This window comes from Bos mutus, chromosome 11, assembly GCF_027580195.1.
Source record: "Bos mutus isolate GX-2022 chromosome 11, NWIPB_WYAK_1.1, whole genome shotgun sequence".
Lineage (NCBI taxonomy): Eukaryota > Metazoa > Chordata > Mammalia > Artiodactyla > Bovidae > Bos > Bos mutus.
This window is the reverse complement of record NC_091627.1, coordinates 101,724,136-101,750,030: the sequence shown is the minus strand read 5'-3', so window position 1 is coordinate 101,750,030 and position 25,895 is coordinate 101,724,136. Positions and strand designations below refer to the sequence as shown.

Below are 25,895 nucleotides of genomic sequence, written 5' to 3'. Positions count from 1 at the left end.
AGTGGTATCGCAAGAAATTATTTAAAATGTGTTTTAAAAGGGAACACTATCTGGGGAAAAATTTAAACATCCTTTTTTTTTCTCCCCCTGGAGATACAGATATTTAAAGAGAACCTACTGTGTGCTGATCATTTGGATCATAAAACACCCTGTCTTTGGTTAGGACATTCAAATGGATTCCTCTGAAGTAGTTAAAGCGGAGTGGATACCAGTGCTTCTTTAAATATGGGCTGATTTTATGTGCGGATCAAGCCTCTTTGTTTTGAGAGCCTCTAGGACTCTGGGCATTTCCTTTTTGGCACGCAGAGGAGTAAATTACGGATGTGTGTGAACCCTAGTCTAAGCAGCTCTCCTCAGCTCGACTGTAAGCTTGCTGCAGGCAGAGACTGAATCTGTTAGATCATCAATGCATCTCTATTGCTTAGCAGAATGCCTGGGACACAATAAGTACTTCCTTGATAAACACCTGTTCAGTGAAAGAAGGTCGAAATAAAGTCTATAATTGGTTAAACATTCTCTGCACATCATAGTTGCTTGTGATAGAAGGATCTAGAGGCAAAGAGAAGTTGTGTTTGGTTTAAAATTTGAATTGCTTGCTTTTTTATTTCCGATTTTCCTAATATGATCTTCTCAGATTCTTGTATCCTAGAACTCAAGAGAACTGCTCTCAAATGAGGGTGCCTAAGAGGCTTAGTTTCCTGATGGTTCAGTAAGACTGAGGCTCTTGCTGGACCTTAACAATTTTTTTTTCCTCTTTGAGTCACCGGAGAAAGCATGAAATGCTGCCTCCCCTGTTTGTTTGCAGAGTCCTAATGCCAAGTCTCATTTCTCCCTGCCTCACAAAGCCCTGCTGGTTTTGAGAAGCACAGTGGGGAGAGTTTGAAATTAAATAAAGTACTTGGAGGATGCACAGTTCAGGGATGCCCACTCTTAGAGAGTGTCCGTAAAGAGGAACTCACATGCAGTGTGAGTGTCCCTAGGGGTGGAGCCGGGTCCATTTGGGCCCACGGGGAACGCAGGGTGTTGGAATCACCCTTGATAAGGTCACTAGAAGAGGAGTGGTGGCGACAGTCTCACACTGGACACCACCTTGGCGACCTTGGGCGGCAGGGAGCCCTGCAGCCTTGGGCTTGAGCTCCAATCCCAGGCTTGACTCTGCCGAGGGCAAGAAAGATATCAAATGTAAAGACTGGTTGGCCCTAGACTCCCAATTTACTTTGTCCTGGGAGAGTGACGTTAGGGCTGTTTCTTTTCAGAATGGAAAATGAGGTCCTCCAAAGAGGTTCCTAAGCAGAAGAGCCTTAAAATACCGCCTCTTTTTCTTCTGCGACAGCCTATGCGAGAGGCAAAGGGCAGCTCTTGCTGGGTCTTCCCAGAGCAGCGTTCAGGGCTGCCTTGTGGGGCCTTGAGCTGGAGTTTAGACCAAGCTGGGTTACAGGCAGAGTAAGGGCTGTGCTGGGTTTCATTTCTGTTTCAACTGGGACAGGAGGCAGCAACCTACCGTGAGGTCCGCGGCGTGGCTCTGCAGCTGGCTCTCTGCCTTATGCTTTTTGCTGGAGGAGGTGGAGGTGAACAGACCGTTGCTGTTGGATCTGCTGGAGGAAGTCAAGTCCTCGCCGGAGAATTTGTGTTTAGATGCGTCGGAGAGGGGTGAGATGGGCGACCGGAGCACTTTTTCATTTTTATTTATTGGTATTGCCAAGCTGAGAAAGGAAGTCACAGTAATGGAATGTCACACACTCAGCACAGGGGAAGGAAAATGTTTTATATATGACCCAAACCTCCCATTTAAAACCTGCTGGTAGGAAGACGTTTACTGGGAATTCTTCTGCCAGGAAATAATTTTATGGCATTAGGGCCGTAACAAACAACAAACACATTTTGTTCATTGTTTCTTTACTTATTCTCCAAGAATTAAGAGTAATTCTGGAGCTAAACGACTAAGAATAATACTCTCACTTCCCAAGTTTTTCATCCAAGGATCTCAAAATACACAGCAAACCACTTACTGTTTTCCTAACAAGTGCAAGCAGCAGGTAATGGGAAACTCAATTAAATGATACATGAGATCTCTACTTCCAAAAGGACTTTTGCTAACACCTGCTGCTGCTGCTGCTGCTGCTGCTAAGTCGCTTCAGTCGTGTCTGACTGTGCGACCCCAGAGACGGATGCCCACCAGGCTTCCTCGTCCCTGGGATTCTCCAGGCAAGAACGCTGGAGTGGGTTGCCATTTCCTTCTTCAATGCATGAAAGTGAAAAGTGAAAGTGAAGTCGCTCAGTCATGTCTGACTCTTAGCAACCCCATGGACTGCAGCCTACCAGGCTCCTCCACTGTGGGATTTTCCAGGCAAGAGTACTGGAGTGGGTTGCCATTGTCTTCTCCCTAATTATCACACGGAGAATAACACAATCGCAGAATAATTAAGCATGAAGCCACCTTCCAATTGTTAGGCAACCAGGCATTGATGAATACAAAGAACTGAAACAGTCTTTAGAAATGACATTTTCTGATTTCTACTTCCTTATTTTACCTTCAAAACTATTGTCTATGCCTGAATATACATCCCAGTGGACCATCACAGAAGGGAGTCACTTATATCTGGGTCTTTACAATGTATGTAATGCAGATAGGGCTCTCTCTATTACTTCACTTTGAAACAAAGAGTAGGAAGACACATTAGCCCAAAATGAACTCAATCATTGCTAACTTGGGATGGTTCTAGAAGTCACCTGGTGGAGTCAGGTAATGTAAGGTAAATTCATCGGACAAAGAGTTAGTCATTATCCCTGCATTTATGACTTCTTAATTGCATGTGTTGGCTATCACTGCAAACAAGCCCTTAAAGTCACTTTTTATTTTTTAAGCAATATCCTTAGTTGGTGGTCACAGTGTAGAAATTACAAATGTAGGCCTCTAGAACAAATGAGAAACCAAGATGCTTAATGCTATGCAAACACATTTGTGTAGGGAGAGAATTTCTGATGACAGCTTTCTGGTTTAAAAAGCACTGTGCACCCAACAACTTAGAAGTGAGAAGCTGTGTTCTAGAAAACTGCCTTGGGTGAATCAGAAGTAGCTCAGCCAGTGAGGACGAAACACTGAAGCTCAAGATGGATGTTAACTGTCTGAATGTAATGGTTTCTCGACACATGAGTAAAGAAACCCTATTTCTAAGTCTCTATTATTTTACATACAGTACTCAGGTGGTGCTGTAGTGGTAAAGAATCCACTTGCCAATGCTGGAGACATAAGAGACGCAGGTTTGATCCCTAGGTCGGGAAGATCCCCTGGAGGATAAAATGGCAGCCCACTCCAGTATTACTGCCTGGAGATTTCCATGGACAGAGGTGACTGCTGGGCTACAGTCCATAGGGTTGCAAAGAGTTGGACCCGGCTGAATTGACTTAGCACGCATGCACTCAGTTCAGTCCAGTCGCTCAGTAGTGTCAGACTATTTGCAACGCATGGACTGCAGCAAGCCAGGCTTCCCTGTCCATCACCAGCTCCCAGAGCTTGCTCAAACTCATGTCCATTGAGTCATTGATGTCATCCAACCATATCATTCTCTGTTGTCCCCTTGTCCTCCTGCCTTCAATCTTTCCCAGCATCAGGGTCTTTTCCAGTGAGTCAGTTCTTTACATCAGGTGACCAAAGTATTGGAGCTTCAGCTTCAGCATCAGTCCTTCCAATGAATATTCAGGACTGATTTCCTTTAGGATTGACTGGTTTGATGTCCTTGCAGTCCAGGGGACTCTCAAGAGTCTTTTCCAACACCATAGTTCAGAAGCATCAATTTTTTGGTGCTCAGCTTTCTTTATGGTCCAACTCTCACATCTATATATGACTACTGAAAAAACCACAGCTTTCACTATATGGACCTTTGTTGGCAAAGTAATTTCTCTGCTATCTAGGTTGGTTATAACTTTTCTTCCAAGGAGCAAGTGTCTTTTAATTTCATGGCTGCAGTCACCATCTGCAGTGATTTTGGAGCCCAGGAAATAAAATCTGTCACTGTTTCCATTGTTAAACCATCTATTTGCCATGAAGTGATGGGACCGGATGCCATGCTCTTAGTTTCTTGAACATTGAGTTTTAAGCCATATACTACATGATTTTTTTTTTTAAAGACTTTTTGATGTGGACCATTTTAAAAGTCTTTATTGAACTCATTACAGTATTGCTTCTGTTTAATGTTTTTTTTTTTTCTTCCTGCCACAAAGCATGTGGGATCTTAGCTCCCTGACCAGGAATGAACCCACACCCCCTGCATTGGGAAAGTGAAGTCTTAACCACTGGACTGCCAGGGAAATTCCTACATTATTACATGATTTTAAACACTTGTAGGAAAGGAAATTATTATATTAAATATTGTCAAGCACACACAATCTTTTCTTCTTCATCATAAGTTTATCTATTGAAGTTGACCAAAGTAATTTTGAAACATTGTTGGGATCATGTCTTTGGGACATGCGATTACCATATATATAGAATTGTCTTATTACACTGGTACAGCTTGACAGAGGTAATCGCAATTTCAGAAACACACAGACCACTTTTCCTAGAAAAATTCAAAGCTCTTTCATCGCGGCATTGAGTCCCTACTTAATGTAAGTGAAACTATCAGAGCCAGCAGGCTCTGCCAAGCAAAGGGTCTGGAGCAGGAGTCCCTAATCTTTTTGGCATCGGACCAGTTTCAGGGAAGACCATTTTTTCACGGGCCAGGACCAGGAGCAGGGATGGTTTTGGGATGATTCAAGTGTATTACATGTAACTGTGCACTTTATTTCTATTATTATTACATCAATTCCATCTCAGATCTTCAGGCATTCAACCCCGGAGATTGAGGACCTCTGCTTTTATCCTGGGGTCCCTGAACTTGCATGGAAAAGAAATGACATCTTCATTTTCATTAACCTCTCACTGAAACGGAACATTTCCTTTAATGATGAACGAAGGCAGGAATCCAGACGAGTGGTTAGCAGGAGTACTGCTAGCAAAACCTGTGACTGTGTCACCGATGGAAACCACAGATATTTGCATGTCATATCGGTTGTTGCAGGCATCTTCAGATATGACTTAGACTCATCACTACGAGCAATTACAGCAGTTACTAGAGCCAGCAGACAGGTTATTTAAGGCATCAACAAAGAAGCACATGTGTAACTCAATCACACATTTAAAAGACACTTTGGAGCCACATTTTCTCCTTCCATATGTGCGCAGTGTTTTGGGACACTGTCTGCTGGGCACAGAGGACTGTGGGCTTGGCCAGCTTCTCGTTGCTGCTCCTCCTCACTCAGACCTTCCAGAGCCCTAGTCCTTCCCCAAGGTGATTCTAACACTGCAGCCGCCTGCGCGCGGGTGCCTGGGCTCTCTAATTTCCTCTCTGGGTTTTAGTACTGCTCTACATCTTCTCCTAACCTTTCAGTTTACATTTTTATGTGTTGCACTGAAACATTAATCTCCCCTTAAAAATTCTATGTACACAGTCGGGGAGAGTGAAGAGTGTCTGAGCAGAGGGAAAGTGGTTTCTGAGCTGTGCTGTTTCTAAATGGAAAGAGCTTCTATGACTGATGATGAGCTCCTCGCTTGTAATAAATATCCGGGGCCTTGCTTTGCCAGGAAGCTGTTTGTCATGGAGGGGAGTCAGCGCCATGCAGGTCCCTCTGGAACCCCTTTGAGGAGGGGCTGTTTCACCTTGGAGACCCGATCTTGTCTGTCACCACAAATTCAGCGCATAGCCAGGATCTTTAGGTGTGTTGTATGAAGAGTCTGCTTATTACATCTGCGTGATAAGCTTAGTGTTCTCATGACTCTTAATTCAGTTTTTTGGGTCTCCCCGGTGGCGCTAGTGGTAAAGAACCTGCCCACCAATTCAGGAGACATAAGAGACGTGGGTTCGATCCCTGAGTTGGGAAGATCCCCCTGAAGGAGGGCATGACAATTCACTCCAGTATTCTTGCCTAGAAAATTCCATGGACAGAGGAGCCTGGTGGACTACAGTCTATGGGGTCACACAGAGTCGGACACTGCTGAAGTGACTTGGCACACAGGCAGAATTCAGTTTTTAAATTTTCAGAGTGGAGGGTGTGTTTTTGAAAGGATAGAATGTTCTACAGCTGGTAACTGGCCTTTTGCTACAAAGAAGCACGGCTGGTGCCCCTGGAACTGCAACAAGCAGCACACGCCCAGGCGTGCTGGTGCAGCTTGTGTGTGTGCTTAGCCACTCAGGCGTGTCCGACCGAGACCCCATGGACTGTAGCCCGCCAGGCTCCTCTGTCCATGGGATTCTCCAGGAAAGAGTACTGGAGCAGGTTTCCATGCCCTCCTCCAAGGGATCTTCCCAGTTCAGGGATCAAACCCAGGTCTCCCTCATTGCAGGAGGATTCTATACTGTCTGAGTCACTAGGGAAGCTCAAGAATACTGGAGTGGGTATTAACTATCCCTTCTCCAGGGGATCTTCCCAACCCAGGAATTGAACCAGGGTCTCCTGCATGGCAGGAGGATTCTTTACCAGCTGAGCTACCAGGGAAGCCCACACCAAGGGAAGCAGGTCTGCAAGAGACAGGCTGGGACCCTGGGATCCTCTGCTTCAGTGCTTGCACCTGGACACATGTGTCCTATAGCAACAAAATACAAAGCAATCCTAAAGGACTGAGGGCTTCCCTGGTGGCTCAGACGGTAAAGAATCTGCCTGCAGTGCAGAACCAGGGTTCGATCCCTGGGTTGGGAAGATCCCCTGGAGGAGGGCGTGGCAACACATTTTAGTATTCTTGCCTGGAGAATCCCCATGGACAGAGATCTTGGTGGGCTACAGTCCATGGGGTCGCAAAGAGTTGGACATGACTAAGTAACTAAGCACAGCATAAGGGACTAAAAGCAACAGTGAGCACGTGCAGTTGGAGCAAATTATGAACCACAAGGTACAAAAAGACCAAAAACCCAACTGCCAATTTTGAGGAACCGGGAGCAAAAGCAGGTCCTGTGCACGCGCCGTGCACACAAGACCAACAAAGCGGGTGGGCAGACCACCTAAGTCCACCTCCGGCGTGACCCCTGGACCCACAACTTCCCTCCTCACATTTAAGGAATACGCTTGCCCCCATCAGAGAGCGAGCAAGGGAAACTGTTACTTTTTCCTCACTCCTTCAAGCTGCAGCCTGAGCCCCAAGGAAGCCTTGGCTGAATTTCTCCTCTGGCCTCTTATCAATTTCTATTGATTAAGGAGTCCAAGAACCCTGGTCTGGACACCCAGAGCAGAGAAATCATTAAAAAAAATCTGACTCTCCCCCTGCAAACACATGCCTCTCAGACCCAGGCATGCCTCCACCAACCCTTGCCTTTGCAGGAGCGCACGTACCTGTTGATGTTCATGCTGCAATGATTTGCGGACAAAGTACTGTTGGCAGAGGCGCTCAGTCGTGAGGTGCTCTCCCTCTCTCCCGGGGCCTTCTTGATCTCCCTGTAATCGTCTTCGTTGTCACACTGTATGGAAAGAAGCAAAGACCAATCAGCTTCGGACTTCGAGGGAAAGAGGTGAGCTCCCATCCCACCAGCTCGGGGCTTCTTTGGACAAGCTCCTGAGCACCAACACGATGGCAGCACTCTCGGCCCCGGCCTTGGTTCCCCGTCAGCTCCTCCTCGAATAAGGACGAAATCTGTCGTTTTGACTACTGACAGCTTACTGAGAGGAAAAAGTGTGACACCGGGATCAAACTGCAGGAGGGAATATTGTGATGGATGAAAACCGCTCAACCAACGGGCTGGATTCTACCCTCCAAAGAAGACCTGCGCTGGAGTCTCACTGGAGCTTCAGCATCCCTTTCTCTGGCATTTCTTCGTACCCAAACAAAGTATAGCAAGCGACCTGTCCTGCGCTTAATGCTGTAGGAGCAGTGACAAGCTCAGGCTTTTCTTCTGAAATTCACGGCCTTGAAGGATCTTTTTATAAAACAGCAGTTTGACTGGATTGTTTCCACGATTGTATTTAACTTTAGACGCATAATAGGTGTGACGCAGGACTCCCCGGTGGCACTAGTGGTAAAGAACCCACCGACCAATGCGGGAGACACAGGAGACTCAGGTTCAATCCCCGGCCTGGGGAGGTCCCCTGGAGGAGGGCCTGGCAACCCACTCCAGTCTTCTTGCCTGGAGAATCCCATGGACAGAGGAGCCTGGTGGGCTACAGTCCATAGGGTCACAAAGAGTCAGATGCGACTGAAGCAGCTTAGCACAGCACACACGCAGGGGTAATGCACATGCACTCAACCAACTTCTATTGTTGCTGATATCGCAGCAACACAGCAGACATTCAGGATTCTCAGCAGTGTTTCCAGGAGACGGGCACTGGTACTAAAGATAGAAAGACTCTGACCTTCTCTTTCTGGCTGGGATGTCAGCCTCTGGAGGAGGGACCACAGATGCTCACGCTGAAACTGTGCCCCATGGATGATCCGAGCCAAAGCTCTGAACCCCCTAGTTTGGGCCCCCAGGGCTCCGGCAGGGCTAGACTCTGCACCCTGGGCAGCCAGGTCTGCGATGTCCCACCTCCCACACCCGCAACTGGGGGCTTCACAGCCCGGACGATGAGTAACGAGCACTGTGCACATGTTCTTCCCTTCTCTATGCATGTTGACCTATGTTCCGGTAGATTTCATGAGGGGAGCTGAGTGTCAGGCTTAGTGTAAATGACGCTTCATAAGTTAAAAAGTCCACGGATAGTAAAATTACTTAAATATAGATTATGAATTATACATGTCTCTGTTTTTGCACATCTCTATTGACATATGCCTGTATAGCTCTATGTATTTCCAATCTCTATATGTTTATCAATTTGTATCTCTGAAACACCTCTCTCTCTTTCTTTATATCAGCCTGTCCATTTATCCATCAATCTCCAGATGACTGATTGACTTACTCATTAATCAATTAATCACCTGGGAGATTGATGGATAAATGCATCTGACAAGTAATGAGGAGGGCAGGATATGCAGAGGAAAACAGAAGGAAAAGAGGGGCAGGTGTGTAGCGAGCTAACCTGTATTACTAAATTATATCATTTAAACCCAACAACATCCCTGTAAAGATGTCACCAGTTTACAAATGAAGAAACTGAAGTACACAGAAGGGAAGGTCACCTGATTGAGGTCACCTAGGAGGTCAGGGCTGACTGCATGATTTGTGGGGTTCAGCGCAAAATGAAAAGGCTACGCCCCATGTTCAAAAAGCTGGAGAAGATGCTTGATGTCAGTCTTGATGATGATTTTCAAAAGCAAAAGCAACAAAAGCAAAAATAAACAAGTGGGACTATGTTAAATGAAAAAGCTTCTGCAAAGCAAAGTGAAAGTCGCTTAGTTGCATCTGACTCTTTGTGACCCCATGGACTATAAAGTCCACGGAATTCTCCAGGCCAGAATACTGGAGTGGGTAGCCATTCCCTTCTCCAGGGAATATTCTCAACCCAGGGATCAAATCCAAGTCTTCGGCACTGCAGGCAGATTCTTTACCAGCTGAGCCACCAGGGAAGCCTGCACAGCAAAGGAAACCATCAATAAAATGAAACGGCAATCTACTGAATGTAAGAAAATATTTTCAAATAATATATCCAAGAAGGGGTTAATATTCAAAACACATAAAGAACACTTGCAATTCAACAACAAAGAAACACAAAAAAAATCTGATTGAAAAACAGGCGGAGGATTTGATTAAATATTTTTTCTAAAGAAGACGTACAGATGGTCAACAGGCACACGAAAAGATGCTCAGCATCACTAATCATCATGGAAATGCAAATCAAAACCACAATGAGATACCACCTCACCCCTCTCAGAATGGCTGTCATCAAAAAGACTAGAAATAATACATGTGTGAGGATGCGGAGAAAAAATCTCACTTCTGGGTATTTATCCAAAGAAAACTGAAAGACTGATTTCAAAAGACCCCCACCTTCACTGCAGCGTTATTTACAAAAGCCAAGACAAGGAAACAGCGTAAATGGCTATGGATAGATAAGGACATTGCGGCATATGTATGTATACAATGGAAGAAAGGAGTCTTGCCATTTGCAACAACACAGAATGACCTGGAGGGCACTGTGCTAAGTGAAATGAGTGGGGTGTGTGTGTGTTAGTCACTCAGTCTTGTCCGATTCTTTGTGATGACAAAGATGACAAAGACCTTAGGATCTCACTTAAATGTGGAATCTGAAAACCAAAACCAAACCACTCTGGGGTGGAGAGGGGGTACAAAATGAAGGGGCGAAGCAAATAAAAAAGTACAAGTCTCCAGTTATAAAATGAGTAAGTCATGTGGATGTAGTGCAATACTAATAAGCAGCCTGGTGAGTATGGCTCATAATACCGTGGCACACATTTGAAAGTAGCTCCACTCCAGTACTCTTGCCTGGAAAATCCCATGGACGGAGGAGCCTGGTAGGATGCAGACCATGGGGTCTCGAAGAGTCGGACACGACTGAGTGACTTCACTTTCACTTTTCCCTTTCATGCATTGGAGAAGGAAATGGCAACCCACTCCAGTGTTCTTGCCTGGAGAATCCCAGGGACGGGGGAGCCTGGTGGGCCGCCGTCTATGGGGTCGCACAGAGTCGGACACGACTGAAGCGACTTAGCAGCAGCAGCAGGAGATCTTGAAAGTTCTCACCAGGAGAAAAAGAAATTTGTAACTAAGTATAGTGATGGATGATAGCTGGACTGATTGTGGTCATCATTTTGCAACACATGTAAACCAATATTGAATCATTATATTGTATAACTGAAAATAATATAATGTTATGTCAATTATACCTCAAAAAAAAAAAAAAAGCGGTAAAAGGGTAACATTATAAAGTACTAAAGTCAGGAACATTTTCCTGTCTTGAAACTGGTCTCTTAACCTGTCAGAGAAGTGTGTTTATTTGCTGCTTTACATTGTGCTCCTGGAAGCATGGGGATGCTTGGCACGCGCTGACTCTCCCGAATGCCAGGAGTGCCAAGCTGAGATTGGGTGCGCCCATGCAGCCCAGCAAATGGTCTCCGCCACCTGCCAGCTGTGGGTCGCGGGGTGAGGAAGTGCAGCCAGGCACCACCCCTTCCCCAAGGCCAACTGGCAGTCTCTCCTGGGGGACCCCTCAGTACCTGGATTGAGGGCAGGGAGGTGCTGATCCTGACCCCAACCCTCACTATGCCTGTGCCTTGGTCCCTGGATGGGGCTGCAGAAAGGGGAGGCTGCTCCCGCCAGGAATGCAAAGGGGCCACAGGGCAGGCAGAACCCATCCTGGGGAAATGGGTAGGGGTGGGACCAGGCATGTTCTGTTGTCCCATCACCTTCTCTTGCAAAAGACGGATTCAAAGATAAAAGGGAGAATTCCAAGATGCAAACCACAGGCATTAAATTCTGAGCATGGAGTCTTCTGAGCGGGGGCCGTGAGGCAAAAGTACTACACAAATCTCCAGCTGGTTTATTATTGGGAGACCCTACAGCCAGAGAACTGACTTCATTCCCAGCTCTGTCCTTTCTCACCTATATGACCCTAGGGCAAGTCACTTTAGGCTCTGTAAGCCTCAGTTTCCTCATCTGTAAAAGGGGCATGACAAGAATATTTGCCTCAAAAGTTGTAAGGATTTTATAAATGATTTAGCATCCCTTGTGGGGACATACACATGAGTTAACAGTTGTGAATGATTTTGTCCCAAATTAGGGCCATCCATTATGACTATAATCTTTGGTTTGTTACCCACTGAGTTTTTCGCTGTGGTCCTAGTCACTTTTGAAGATGTAGTAACAGGAGGGGGTAAAGATTCTCAGAACTGGTTTTAAATTATGATTAAGTGATTCTTGTGCTCAAAAATTCTTCAAAAACATCTGAATGGCCAAGTGTTTGGGTCTACTTCTAGACCCTCGTCCAGCTCTCCCTGCACTTAAGTCCCTGCCTGCCTCACTCTGTTCAATCCCTCTCTGTTCAGCTGGCTTCCTAGCTTTGGCAGTGAATCCTCTGATTACTCAAAAGTCCCTCCTGCTTGGGGCCCTGTTCCCAGCTCGTCTCTACCACAAAGTCCTTCTGCTCAATACCATGGGGAGCACCAACCTGTGGCTCCCTAGTCACAGCCTTACTCAACTCATGAGGCAGCTGACTTCTTAAGTCAATGAATGACCCCACCTCTTCCAGCAAAGAATGGGGTTCACCTGTGTTTAGTTTTCCTCACTGGTCCAGCTTCTAGCTCATTCCCTGAAGACATTCAGTGAAGATTTCCCAATTGCCTACTTCCACATGCAGTGGGACAGGCCTTAATTATCTATCACATGGGAATAATAGCTGGTCTTCCCACAATGGGCGGTTCTAAGGATGTTGAGTTGAGTTAATATGTGTCAAGTACTTATACTGGGCTTCCCTGGTGGCTTAGATGGTAAAGAATCTGCCTGCAATGCAGGAGACAAGGGTTTGATCCCGGGTTGGGAAGATGCCCTGGAGAAGGGCATGGCAACTCACTCCAGTACTCTTGCCTGGAGAATCCCATGGACAGAGGAGCCTGGCAGGCTACAGTCCATAGCGTTGCAGAATGTCAGACTTAGTGACTGAAGCGACTTAGCAGGCTCCTATGCGCTTATGTAAAGTGCTCTATGAACGTTTGCTGAAGAAGGACACATAAACCCCTGCTCCTGGAACATTTCAGACCAGTGGACCTGCCCACAAGTTTGGGGCCCTCCCTCCCACTGTGCCTTTAGCCCCTCAGGTTTCCAGGCCTACCTTGCGTTTCCTCTTGGATTTTGGCAAGGTCTTTTCCACGGGCGCCTCCGATGCGTGGCTCGGGGGCGCGCTCTCAGAGTCCTTGGCTGCGGGAGCACTCAAGACCCCCGGCTCCTGGGGCAGGTGTTCCGGGATCCTGGACAGAAGTGTCAAGTCAATTTTGACCCAGAGTGACCGGACCTCGTCACTGTCCTTCAACGGGGAGAGAAGCTCGTTGCGGCCGAAGGGGACCAGTGTGTAGAACTGCTCCTCCAGCTCCTTGGCAATGTCGCTGGTGGTCCTGGCGTTGATGGAGCCCACGGGAGCGCGGGGGCCGCCGCCGCTGATGCTGGTGGGAGCCTCCTTCAGCCTTGGGTCGTTCCCGGAGGCAGCGGCAGCGGCGGCGGCGGCGGCCACGGCCTTGGACAGAGGGTAGTCCTCCTGCTCCGACTCCAGGTCCGAGTCCGAGGAGGAGGAGGAAGAGGACGACTCCGTCTCGATGAACTCCTTGGACTTGGGAACGATCCGGCTCAGCCCCCGAGTGCGGCGCTTCTCGCAGGTCACGGCCGAGCGCAGCTCCTTGCGGTGGTTGGTCCTGCTGTTGCCGCAAGGCCGGGGCTTGGGGGGCTCCGGGGGAACCCCCGTGCTCGCCCCCAGCGCCTCGGCAGCTACGGGCTCCTCGGGCCGGTGGCCGCTGTCGCCGGCTGAGGTCCTCTCGGTGCGCCGGGTGGGCTTCTTGCCCGCGGACCTCCGGGCAGGCGCGGGCGCGCTCTCGGCGGGCGCACCAGGCACCGCGGGCGGCGGGGCGGCGGCGGCGGTCACGGCCACGGCCACGGCCGCGGGCGGGGACTTCTGCTTCACCCCTTTGCTCCCGGGGGCCTTGTTCGCGGTCCTGGGCCTCTGCTCCTCCTTGCAGGCGCCCTTGATGTCCTTGTCTCTCAGGCCGGGCGGGCAGACGTCGGGGAGCTTCCCGCACTCCTGCGTGTCCTCCTTCACTGGGGTGTAGTACTGACCGCTCTCCGGCCCGTGGTGGCTTTCATTTTGGATCAGGACAGGGGGCTTGTGGTGATTCACTTTGTTTAGCCATTTATCCAGCTGCCACTTGTTAGAGGACGCTGGTTCCGCCTAAAAGCAGAAAACCGGCAACAAACAAAACATTGTTTAGGACAGACTCACTTAGATGCGCCTGGCTGTTTTTCTCTCGACTTGCTGCTCCTCTAGGCATGTGAGCAGAAACCTGATGGGCTGGAAACTCAAGGAACATGGAAGCCGTAGGTATGTGTAGCATCAACAGGCACACAGGGTGGCCACCCACAGGGCTTCCCAGGTGGCTCAAAGGGTAAAGAACCTACCTGCCAGTGCAGGAGACCCGGGTTCGATCCCTGGATTGGGAAGATCCCCTGGAGAAGGGAATGGCTACCCACTCCAGTATTCTTGCCTGGAGAACTCCATGGACAGAGGAGCCTGGCAGGCTGCAGTCCACAGGGTCGTAAAGAGATGGACATGACTGAGCGACTGACACTTTCCTGGTACCCCACACTGAAATGCCAGTGCAGCAGTTTGAGAAATGAGAGGACCCCCCTATTCCTCATTAGGACCCATTTCCAGCACTTTTGAGTGTTATACAGTGTATATTTTTTGTATTTATACAGACATGCATAAACTTCAGAGCCCATGAAAGTTAACTGGGGTGTAGTTAGGAGACCTTGGGTGTTGAAGCACACATTTTTTTGGTGAGACTTGTAATTCGGGGAGAAATTCGAAAAGGGGGCTGAGTGGACCCTGCTGGACTTGGTTCGTCCATCCTTAACCCGCTTCCATCACACTTTGCCCGAATTGTTTCAGACAAGGAGGTGACAATGAAAACCTCTTCTGTAAACAGTTTTGCTAAATTAGAGCAAATCCTGGGCATTCCAGGTGTTAAACTCTGACCCACAGATTGGCTCTGGGGGAGAGGCGAGGCCAGTGAATGCCCTGTAACAGAAGGTCAAAGGTCATGTAGACACATTTTGGGGAGAGAATAGTTTGCGTAGTTTGCATTTACCTCTCTAGGGATCTATGTCTTATTGAAAGGTTAAGAACCGATTCTCTTACGGGGAGTAAATGTTGTTGATTTCTAATAAAAGTCCATTTATCCAGCCTCTCTGATTATTAGTAGAAAAGAGGTAAATTGATAAGTACAGAACTTTGTTGTTGCTGTACCAGTTGCGAAGTCATGTTTGACTTTTTGGCAACCCCATGGACTGTAGCTGGCCAGGCTCCTCTGTCCATGGGATTTCCCAAGCCAAGAATACCACAGTGGGTTGCCATTTCCTTCTCCAGGGGATTCTCCTGACCCAGGGATTGAACCCACGTCTCCTGTATTGCAGGTGGATTCTTGACCGCTGAGCTACCACGGAAGCCCCATAGAACTTTAGCTAGAATGTTTTTAATTTGTGAGATGGGGGAGAATTTTGGCGTGATTAAGGTGATGTATGTTTCCTTCCCTATGTCCTCCACTCTATAAATTCATGGCTTCTGATGATTGGGTGAGTTGGGGGTGGGGTGGGGTGGGGTGGGGGAACTAGATACCACCCAGAATAAAGAAGAATGGCTTAGCTTTGCATTTCGTATTGGTTTGTTAAAGCCTAGAGCAAGTCAGGCTCCCTTGTAGGAGAAAAACACTGTTCTTTAAGATCATAATTTCTGAATGCTTGCTTTCAAGTGTCAAGATTTGGTTTTCAACAAAGAGATTGGTGTTAAGAGGAGAACTTGGGGCACTGCCTCATGCAGAAAGGATCCTGCAGCAGGGCGGTGAGGCGCGAGGAGGGCAGGCAGTGCTCTAGACCCAGGGGTCCTGGCTGAGTCTGGGGCACGGCTCAGGGAGACGGAAAGCCTTTAGAGGGCCACAGGGCCTGGGGCCACAGAGTGTGGACGTGAGCACTGCAGCTGCGGCAGGGGCTGCGGACAGTCTGCTGGCTCCCTCCAAGCAGACGAGACCAACTGCACTTCAAGGAACCGCAGCGCAGGGTGTCGAGGGACTGGGAGCGACAAGTGACCGTAAGCAGAAAATGACCCTGCAGCACATCAGTGATCACTCCACTGATTAAATCCTCCCTTTGCTGTGAAGGCGCCCTCCGGGAAATCTTAATGGGAGTCTCCTTGTGAGGCATTTCAGCACGGGGATCCCAGGCCCTGCTCCTGGGGCCATGAGGATCGAGGAGCATCCCCATGGGGTACAAGTGTGGAAGGGGACTCTCTCGTGACCCTGATGGGGAGCCTGGGCTCTGACTTGATGTTCTGCTTTTCTTGTTTTTATGCCACCCATAGGCCAGGACTCCTGAACAAGAGGCAAAAAACCAAAATGATAAAATCTTGTTTCACGCCTCTGAGTTTTATTTTGTAAATTCTGACCTCGCTTCAATGTGGCACCTGCAGAGACAGGGAACAATGGAGCCTGCAGAGCCCACCTGACCTGGTCCCTCCTGCGACAGTGAAGTGATGGAGGAAGCAGGGTGGCAGGACATAGAATGGCTTCTTTGCTGAGGGGGAGCTCTCGCCTGCCCTGAGGGGAGCTCAGTGTGACGAAAGGCTACTTTAATTAAAAAATGATTTATTTATCCATTTTGGCTGCACCGGGTCTCAGCTGCAGCACTCGGGAGCTTCAATTTTTGTTGCGGCACGTGGGATCTTCAGCTGGGGCAGGGATCTAGTTCCATGACCAGGGATTGAACCCGGGCTCCCTGCTTTGGGAGCTTGGAATCTTAGCCACTGGACCACCAGGGAAGTCCCCTGAAGGCTAACTGGCGGCAAACACATTTATGGCTTTGAGGTTTCTCTCTGACCCCAGGCTGGGTCAGTGACTTCTGTGCCTCAGCTTCCCCAGATAAACGGGGCCCAGTAATGTGAGTGGATGCTGAAGGCGCCTTGCAGAAGGGGGCACACACTGGACCAGGTGGACACATTTATGGCAGCATCCGCCACTTACCGCCCCCTACCCCCTGGTCATCCTCGTCCCCGCCGTCGTGAGCCTTCCACACCTCACATCTCTTACATGCGAGGACACAGATACCTGCCTGGAGCCAAAACACGGCGACTCACAGGGAAACTCCCACTAAACCTCCCCTGGGGGAGTCTTCACAGCGAGGGGAGGATGTAATCAATGGAGTAAGGGCCCGCTGCCCCATGTGCCGCAGAGTCATTTTTTCTGCTCTTCACAGCCAAAGAAATCAGGACCATTTTCAGTACACTGCTAAATTATGTTCCCTTTCTCAAGGATCTACAATGACCTCCTCTTGCCTCCCGAACAAAATCCGAACTCCTCAGGCAGCCATCATCTTACAGGCATCTTTCCTTGCTGGAACACCCACAGTGCGCTCCCACATCACATGTATCATCTAATTTAATCCATAGATAAGAGATACTATCAGCCTTGGTTTTTAGATGAGGCTCAGCGAAGTTAAGTAACATGTCCAAAGCTGCGGAGCTACAGGCACCAGCAAGACTAAACCCAGGCTTGTCACAGTTGAGAGATCAGATTCCCTTAAGCTCCCATTACTCTCTGGGGAAGCCTCATGAAAAGGGGACCTTGTTTCACTTGAGAAATGTCAGGTCTTCAAATGATAGAATTTGATCTGACTTTTGGAGAAGACACCACTAACTCTCCAGATAATACCTGTTGCCTTCCATTATCCTTAATGGCATCATCTTTTGATATCCATGTCTGTTTCATGTATATGAATCTTGTGTCTTCAACAAAGCCAAACACTGCTTTCCGGCAGAGGCCAGGTTTCTGCTGCTTTGTATCCCTCGCAGGACCGTAATAGGTTAGAGGGGCAGCTTGCTATGACCCTGTTGCTACTAATGACTCACGATGAGCTGCCTCTCCCTGTTTGTCACTTACTCCTCAGAAAAACCTCACAGATTAGACAGTGGGAGATTATCTGCCATTTTGGAGATAAAACTGTGGCCAAGGAAGCTTAAACAGCCAAGAATTAGGTGGCAGGGGAGGAGGGCAGACTTGGGGCTCGGAGCTCCTTGCCTGGCAGGCTGCTGCCTCTGGTTTACTGTCTGAGCCATCCACTGGGCTTCCGCCCAGCGCTTTTGCTTGTTTGCTGGCTTGCAGTGTGCATTTCCAGCCAGGACTCTCCTCTCTGATCAATCTTCCCTCTGATTCATGCACAAGCCCTCCAGGGTATACTCTAGTCTCTATTTCATCTACAACCTTCAGGGCACCCACTGCCACATACCCCATAGATGCCTAATTAAGGAGAAGCTTGTTGAATCCATGAATAACTTGTATTTTTTAAGATTTTCAAGAATGATCTAGGGCAGCATTTTCCAAAATGTGCTTTTAGCCCATGAAGAAAGCCTACCATGGTTGGACATATTTGGGAAACACCACAATGGAGAATGCTGTTTACATGAGTGATGTTGAGGGCTGAGTGACGCCCTGCAGTAAAGAAACGGGTGAAACCCACTTTATCCTGGCTCTTCTCAAAATCCTGTGACCAGGGACTGCCCTGGGGGCCCAGTGGATACGACTCTGTGCTCCCATTGCAGGGGGACCAGGTTTGATCCCTGGTCAGAGAAGTAGGTCCGACATGCTGCAACTAAGAGCTCCCAGGCCACAGCTAAAGATCCCACGTGCAGTCAAATAAAGTCCTGTGACCAGGCTCTTTCTTGTTCACACAGCAAGCTGTCCCTTTACTTGGAACACTGGTCTAAGGAGCTCTGTGTGCTGCTGTAAATGTGCTAATGGAAGGGCAAAATGAAACCCCCCTACCCCCTCCTGGTCAAGCTCCCTGGTCAAGCTCTGGTATGAAAGGATGTCCCAGACCAAGAAAGAAGAAAGAACTCAAATGAAAAAAATTAGTCTGATGACAAGCAAGCAAACCTCAGGCCACAGAGACTGAATCCAGTGTCTCTTCCATGCCCACTTGCAGACTAGGGGTTATATTCCATGGTGATGCATGTGAAAGGCAGTGGCTTTCTACAACCAGGGCCAGAAACACAGCTTGGATGAGACTTAGGAGAGCCAAGCAGGTGCCCAGTGCTGGCACGTTGAGGGGCAGGGTGTAGGATGCAGGTGTCTTGGGACATCATGAGGATCTCCTGCTCTCATATTAGGACATTTCTGAAAGGGGAAAGGAGGGCCAGATACGTTTTGCTGCAAAGCAGCAGAAACAGGTCTTTGCGGTGGAATGGGAGGTGTGTGGCTATGAAGAGCTGGGTGGTCCTGTGGGGGACAGGGAAACGGGTCTCACTGCTCTCTGTCAGGGGACCTGGGCCAGCTCAGGGCAGAGGAGAGCAGGGCTGCCGTAGAGTTGGCCCTTAATGCTTCCTTCCCTCTTTTTAATGTTCGTTCTGCAAACTCATTGTAATTCTTTTTTTTTTTTTGATAAAATCTTTGGCCATGCCACATGGCTTGTGGGATCTTAGTTCCCCAATGAGACACCAAACCCACAATGTTCTTGGCAGTTAAAGCACGGAGTCCTAACCACTGGACCGCCAGGGAATTCCCTCTTTGTATTTCTGAAGGGTGTGTGTCTGTAGTCGTCTTGGGAAAAAATGTTAAAAAAAAAAAAAAACAAGCCCAAAACCCCTTACTTTTATTCCAAGGAGTACATTCCTTTCCAGCAGAGAGAAGTCACATGCTCTGTGGCTACACCTGTCACTTCTGCACTCCCTCTGCAAGGAGAAGCCAGAAGTCGAAACCTACCCGTGCCTCAGGCAACTTAAACTCTAAGGCCTGTGTTAGCAGCTTCCCCTCCTCCTCCTCCTCCTCCTCCTCCTCCTCCTCCTCCTCCTCCTCCTCCTCCTCCTCCTCCTCCGCTGGGGGCTCTGATAGCTGCTGGAAGAAACGTCAAGTGCTTCCTTTCATCACCAAGGAGTTCAGGTCTTTGTAATTATTTCAGTGACATTTAGAGGGAGTCTGCTCAAAGCCCTTTATAACCGTGCTTCTCTGAGGCTGGTTTCAGCCTCATCTAGAAACTCCAGGAGTCACATTTCAACATGCAAATAATATTCAACATTCCTGAATTTAACCTTCAAAGTCACAAAGAGCCGGGGATGGGGGCTCTCATTCACAGACCCTGAGGCTTTTAATCCACCACCACTGTCCCCCCTCGGCCCTTTTAATGTCCCTGGAACCCAGTTTTTTCTACTACATATTCTGGAGGTTTTCAACAAATTAGATCACAAAGCTGGCTCTGAAGAAGCTTAGTTAATGCCTCTGTTTTGTTTTGTTTTTTGCTTGTTTGTTTCAAATTATTCTCATTAGAATATCAAGTCTGTGAAGACAGGAATCTTCTTTGTCAGATCATTGCTGTCTCCCAGGGCCAAGCGTATCTGTGGCAGAAACTCAATAATATTTGTTGAAAAACCATAAATGAACAGATGAATGAATGAAATAATGGAGAAGGAATAATTTAGCTTCTGGGGAAAGTCAGGGTTATAGCAACAGATAGCTTTTATAGGTTAATGTTGCTAAGGGCCTTCCCCTTACTTATACAGGGAGATAGACAGACAGATCAAGAGAGATGGAGGGAAAGAGAGACATAGGCACACAAACTGGAAATGTGAGGCTGGTTGGCCCTTAAAGGTGCTCTCCTCTCAGCACCAAGGTTTGGACATGTGGGTTTGGTTCATTTTAGAGCTTATTTAGAAATTAGGGCCCCAAAGTGGTACAGAGGATTGCAGGCCAAAAAAAAAAAAAAAATCCTATGACCCTCAGTAACGTGAAATGTCTATACACTTAAGAAGAAGCCTATGTTGTTCCTTCTTTAGAAATCAAAGTCCACCCTTACCAATCCAGAAACTGGACAAATGTGTTCTCAGTCCTCTCTCAAGGATCCATGCTCTGAGTTACTATTTAATTTTCCCCTTTAAAGTAGAAATAGCAATGGGTTTTATCGGGACCATATCATGTTTTTATATGAGGCACCTAAATCTTCCACATAGATACTCATCATACCTATAAAAGCTTTCATTATTATTTTCAGGTTCATGCTAATTTTTCTCTGTATATTTTCACAAAGAAAACACAGTTAAAAAGGTTTTATTTATACTTATAGCCCGTGTTCTTCTAATCTGTGACAAACTGCTAAAAGGTAAGATTCTAGCCATGTCTAATCCACAAAACTCCTTTCTCCATGATTTACAGGGGCTCACACTTCAGGTTGGAGCTCCCCTATCTGCTTATTGCCTCGCTGACCCCAATCGTCAGGTTATTTCCAGTCAGTGATGTTTACAGCATGTTTGGAAAGTTCTGGAAGTCAAGATAGAGATTTTGGACTGTAAGAGATGAAGTTTCTAGATCTCAAAGGAAGCTCTCTAGCTAGGAGCACTTTGAGGAGGAGGTTGGGGGAAATGAGCCCAAATCAATCCTGGCAGGCTGCCTGGGAGCGGTGGCCTATACGGGTCACAGCAGCTTGCAGGCCACGGAGAGTGGGGGAGTGGGAGGTGTGAGAACCACACTGGGAGGAGGACTGACTGTGCTCCCCAGGGGAGAAGCAGGCAGGGGAGGCCCCTGGAGGCCCGCAGGTACTCACCTCGGGACTGGAGTAGTGGGGAGGCTTGCTGCCCTCGCTCTCGCTGGAACTGCTCTCTGTCTCCGAGTCGGACCCCGAGCTGCTCTCCGAGTCGCTGGAGGAGCTGCTCCCACTGCTGCTGCTGCCGCTGCTGCTGCCCTTGCTCGAGGGTGCGGAGGCCCTGCAGTCAGCCGGCTGGAGTCCGGCACTGCCCACCCGCGAGGAAAGAGAGGGAAGGGAAGCCGAGTGAGCAAACACGGAAGCGCCGCTGAGCGGGCTGGCGGGCACCGGAGGCGCGCAGCCAGCACATCTGCCAGCCGTCACCTGGATGGAGCTGGCAGACCCACCAGCAAGGTCACAGCAGCCTCCTGGTTAAGACAATGGGGCACAGAAATTAAACTGGGAGCGAAGGCTGCTGCCCCCTGGCCATCGGGCACCGGCTGGTGTGACTGGTCTGTGTGACCATTTCAGAAAAGGAGGTGACGTCGCTGCAGGAGGACTGTCCCTGTTTTGCTGCTGTTTCTGGGAATGGCTTTTCAAATGCATCCCCGATTCCAATCATTGACCAAAAAAGCCAGGAAATCCAAAATGCTTGAAATATTTTGCAAAGAACGAAAAGGTCTGTTTGCTTTATTTTAGGAAGTGGGCTGTGAGGAAGGGCACAGTGTCCTGCTCTGTGCTTGCATGGCCTTCTGGAAGGTTCCAGACACAGAGGGACCGACCAAGTTGTCTGGCTTCCTACCTCTCCCCACCCATAGCGTCCAGTGCTGTCGTCTTTACAGGACCTGGGTTGCTGTCTAAACAGTACTTTTCCTTTGAGCCTTTTATTAGAGAACTGGAGATCCCTCAGTCACACAGTTTTTATTTATTCTGACTTTAAAATTCAACTCCAGTGCAGTGGCATACAGCAATACCATTTCAAATTATACTCGATGTTCATATCCACGCTGAAATCTGCCAGGAAGTTCTATACTCAAATTAGAAACTCAAAGAGAACAGCAAACATGGATACTCCTCCCGGCAATTAATTAACCACAAAAATGCAAATAACATGCATGCACCCAAACAGTGAGCCATAGAAGTTCTGGTACTCACAAAATAGCCAACATCTTCAGTGTCCGTTATTAATTGCATTGAAACACACCTGACTCTGTCCTTTTTGAGGTCAAACTCTAAACCCAGAAAATGCAGTGACTACTTTTTTAATGTTAAGTCAGCACATATCGGCTTGCTTTTCCCTCTTGTGACCACCATTTCAACAGGACTGCATGCAAGTGAGCTTGTCAGTTTATGGTCTCAAGCGCAAAAGCAGCCAGGGCAAGGTAAAGGACCCTTCCCACCTGCCCCTTCGATCTTTGACAAATGCTTTGCCGGGGGACAGATTCCCATTAATCCTCAGTGTAGGGGCCGGGGGAGGGGGCGAAAATGCTTTGGGATCTTGCTTTTCAGAAGAATGATAAGACAAGAAATGATCTTGCCGGATGGACCTACAAATCAAAGCACTGTTTTGAATTGCAGGTTTAAGGAAAAGCGGAGTTTGAGCATAACCTTCCCCAGTGGTTTTTATTTCTTCTGCCAGTGTCATGGTCTGTACCCAAACAGTCTGACAAAATTCTTCACCGTCAGGCAGCATCTGCAGCTCGACACCTTGCCTGAGTGAAAATGATTCCTTTCCCAGCCTGCTGTTTGTTCCGGGGTTGAGTGAGGACTCCTGGATCTTTAGACAGAGGCTGGGAAGGGGTGGTTAGCGATCTAAGAGTTATAATATTTTTTTCTTCCCTTATGAACTAAAATCCACTCTTCCTAGGGGCCGAGTCAAAGTGACCACTGTCAATGGAATCATAAAGAAAAGGCTCCACTATCAATAGAATCATGAAGAAAAGGTTGTTAGATCCTGAACTGAACATGAATGTTTGGGATCCATGTTAACGGTTTGTCAGCAGGTCCCCAAAACACTGGGGAAAAACCACAAAAAGACAAAAACCTTCCCCAACCCAAACCAACACAAACCCAAACCTAAAAACTCCCCAAAGCCAAAGAACACACGTTGGAGGAAAGAGATCTGTCTGCCTGCCACACTCTGGAATGACATCTGCTGAAGTCCAGGAAATTAAGAGAAATAAAGAGCATTTTGATTGGTTTTATATGATGGTCAAAGACTTTGATCACCAAGCGGTACATTCTCCGGCTTTCATCCCCACAACAAAGGCTGCGTGAGGCTGGCGCTGGGTGCACCTGGTTGCTCTGTCTGCAGCGGAGGCAGCGACGTGTGTGCAGTTCCCTGGGGCCTGCACCGCAAGCTGACTGTCTTTTGAAGAGCGGCCCTTTAATTTCTGGGAAAATGTCCATTAAACAGTTACTGTGCCGCCTTTCTTTTATGACCGCTGTCCTGTCATAATGAGACCCACTAGCCCAGGGAGACAGAGTCTCTGATCTGAATCAGATTGGCAGAAAAGCCTTAAGAGTTTTATGTTTTCCTTCCTTATATTAGGAGATTCACTTAAAATGACAGTTTTACTGGCATAACTATTATTTGCTTTTGAAACAGTTGGGAGAGCCAAGAATTTTAGGTTTTCTTCCTGCCTTGCTTTGAAGGGCTGTGAGGCTCTTGTTGCCTCTGGGGTCAGGATGGAATACATCCGTGTTTCCGTGGTCTGGGTAGAGACTGAATGGCTTTTGATATGACAATCAATATCAAGGATGGAGGCAGGCCTGTCTGCAAGGGCTCTGGAGGCTTTGGTTGTTGGATTAACGTAACTGCCCTAACCTCTATAAAACCTGCTCCAGTAACTAGCCTTTTTGGGGGTCACTGGGGAACGCTGGTCATTTCAGACTCAGTGTAGTGACCGTCTTTGCCATGAGTAGAAGCTGCTGTGGCAGCCAGGGTGGCAGAATAAAGAAGCCAGGGATGGTCATCACAGCGGACGAGAACTAAGAGAAGGATGGTGGTGGTTTAGTCACTCAGTCGTGTCCGACTCTCGTGACCCCAAGGACTGTAGCCTGCTAGGCTCTTCTGTCCGTGGGATTCTCCAGGCAAGAATCCTGGAGTGCATTGCCATTTCCTTCTCCAGGGGATCTTCCTGATCCAGGAATCAAACCCAGGTCCCCTGCATTGCAGGCAGATACAAGAGAAGGATGGGCTTGCTTAAACCACAGAAGCTCTTTGGGGTAGTGGAATTAAGACGATGGAAAAAGACATATTGAGCATACCCTCCTGCAAGAAGACTTCAAGCTTTATATATTTAAAACTGCAAACTGCGAATTTTAGTGTGCTGACTAGTTGTCATGTTTCCATACTAAAGACATTAACAATTTTTTCAACTTAAGTTAAAAAGTAACTTTTTCCTGAAATGATAACATGGATTGACTGTCGTGATGACACAGCATTGGGCAGTTTTTAGGGGAGTTCTTGGACCCTATGCCATTTCTGGATCACGGTGCCCTTGAAAACATGTGGACGTGAAGATATTATTGAGATCATGGAATAAAAGCCTTTGTGTCAACGAACTTCGCACAGTGCCTGGGACATAATAGGTGACCACATGTGATTATTTTTTGGGGCTCCAAAATCACTGCAGATGGTGACTGCAGCCATGAAATTAAAAGACGCTTACTACTTGGAAGGAAAGTTATGACCAACCTAGATAGCACATTAAAAAGCAGAGACATTACTTTGCCAACAAAGGTCCATCTAGTGAAGGCTATGGTTTTTCCAGTGGTCATGTATGGATGTGAGAGTTGGACTGTGAAGAAAGCTGAGCACTGAAGAATTGATGCTTTTGAAGTGTGGTGTTGGAGAAGACTCTTGAGAGTCCCTTGGAGTGCAGGGAGATCCAACCAGTCCATTCTGAAGGAGATCAGTCCTGGGTGTTCTTTGGAAGGACTGATGCTGAAGCTGAAACTCCAATACTTTGGCCACCTCATGCAAAGAGTTGACTCATTGGAAAAAACCCTGATGCTGGGAGGGATTGGGGGCAAAAGGAGAAGGGGACGACAGAGGATGAGATGGCTGGATGGCATCACCGACTCGACGGACATGAGTTTGGGTTAACTCCGGGAGTTGGCAACGGACAGGGAGGCCTGGTGTGCTGCAATTCATGGGGTCGCAAAGAGTCGGACACGACTGAGCGACTGAACTGAACCGAACTGTGATTACTGAATGAAAAAATAAATAATAAAAATAAGGATTTAACCTTTCAAAAAGGTTACAAACTCATTGGAAAATACCTTGATACTGGGAAAGACTGAGGCAAAGGAGAAGGGGGTGACAGAGGATGAGATGGTTGAATAGCATCACCATCATGGACATGAATTTGAGTAAACTCTGGGAGACAGTGAGGGACAGAAGAGCCTGGCATGCTGCAGTCCATGGGGTCACAAAGAGTCAGACATGACTTAGCAACCAAACAAGAGAAACAATCTCTCTTCTCTATTTAAAAAAAAAAAAAAAAGATCACCAAAAACAAGTAAGGGGATTTCAGTTCCTCCCGTACTTTTCCAGTGTTAGTACCTCTCCTTGAAGAGAATGTTTTTAAACGTACTCAAAATTTCATGTGCTGTGTAAGGTAAGCCCCGTTCTCCCCTGGATGGTTTATTTCCTTTTGGTATTTTTATTTCAAGAAATGTTTTGCCTGTTTTGTGAGTGGCCGAGACCAAATACCC

At 47.8% G+C, this 25,895-nt stretch overlaps 1 protein-coding gene across 6 annotated transcripts in view; it reads right to left on the bottom strand.

The window, feature by feature from the left end:
* Window positions 1-25,895, bottom strand: part of AFF3 (ALF transcription elongation factor 3) — a 587,368-nt gene that overhangs the window by 35,477 nt on the left and 525,996 nt on the right. For all 6 annotated transcript variants that reach the window (XM_070379962.1, XM_070379956.1, XM_070379957.1 and 3 more), the window contains 4 exons: window positions 21,255-21,441; window positions 12,745-13,848; window positions 7,363-7,487; window positions 1,502-1,703 (listed from right to left, as the gene is read on the bottom strand). In XM_070379962.1, the coding sequence (XP_070236063.1) occupies window positions 1,502-1,703; window positions 7,363-7,487; window positions 12,745-13,848; window positions 21,255-21,441 (1,618 nt within the window). The remainder of the gene's footprint in view (window positions 1-1,501; window positions 1,704-7,362; window positions 7,488-12,744; window positions 13,849-21,254; window positions 21,442-25,895) is intronic.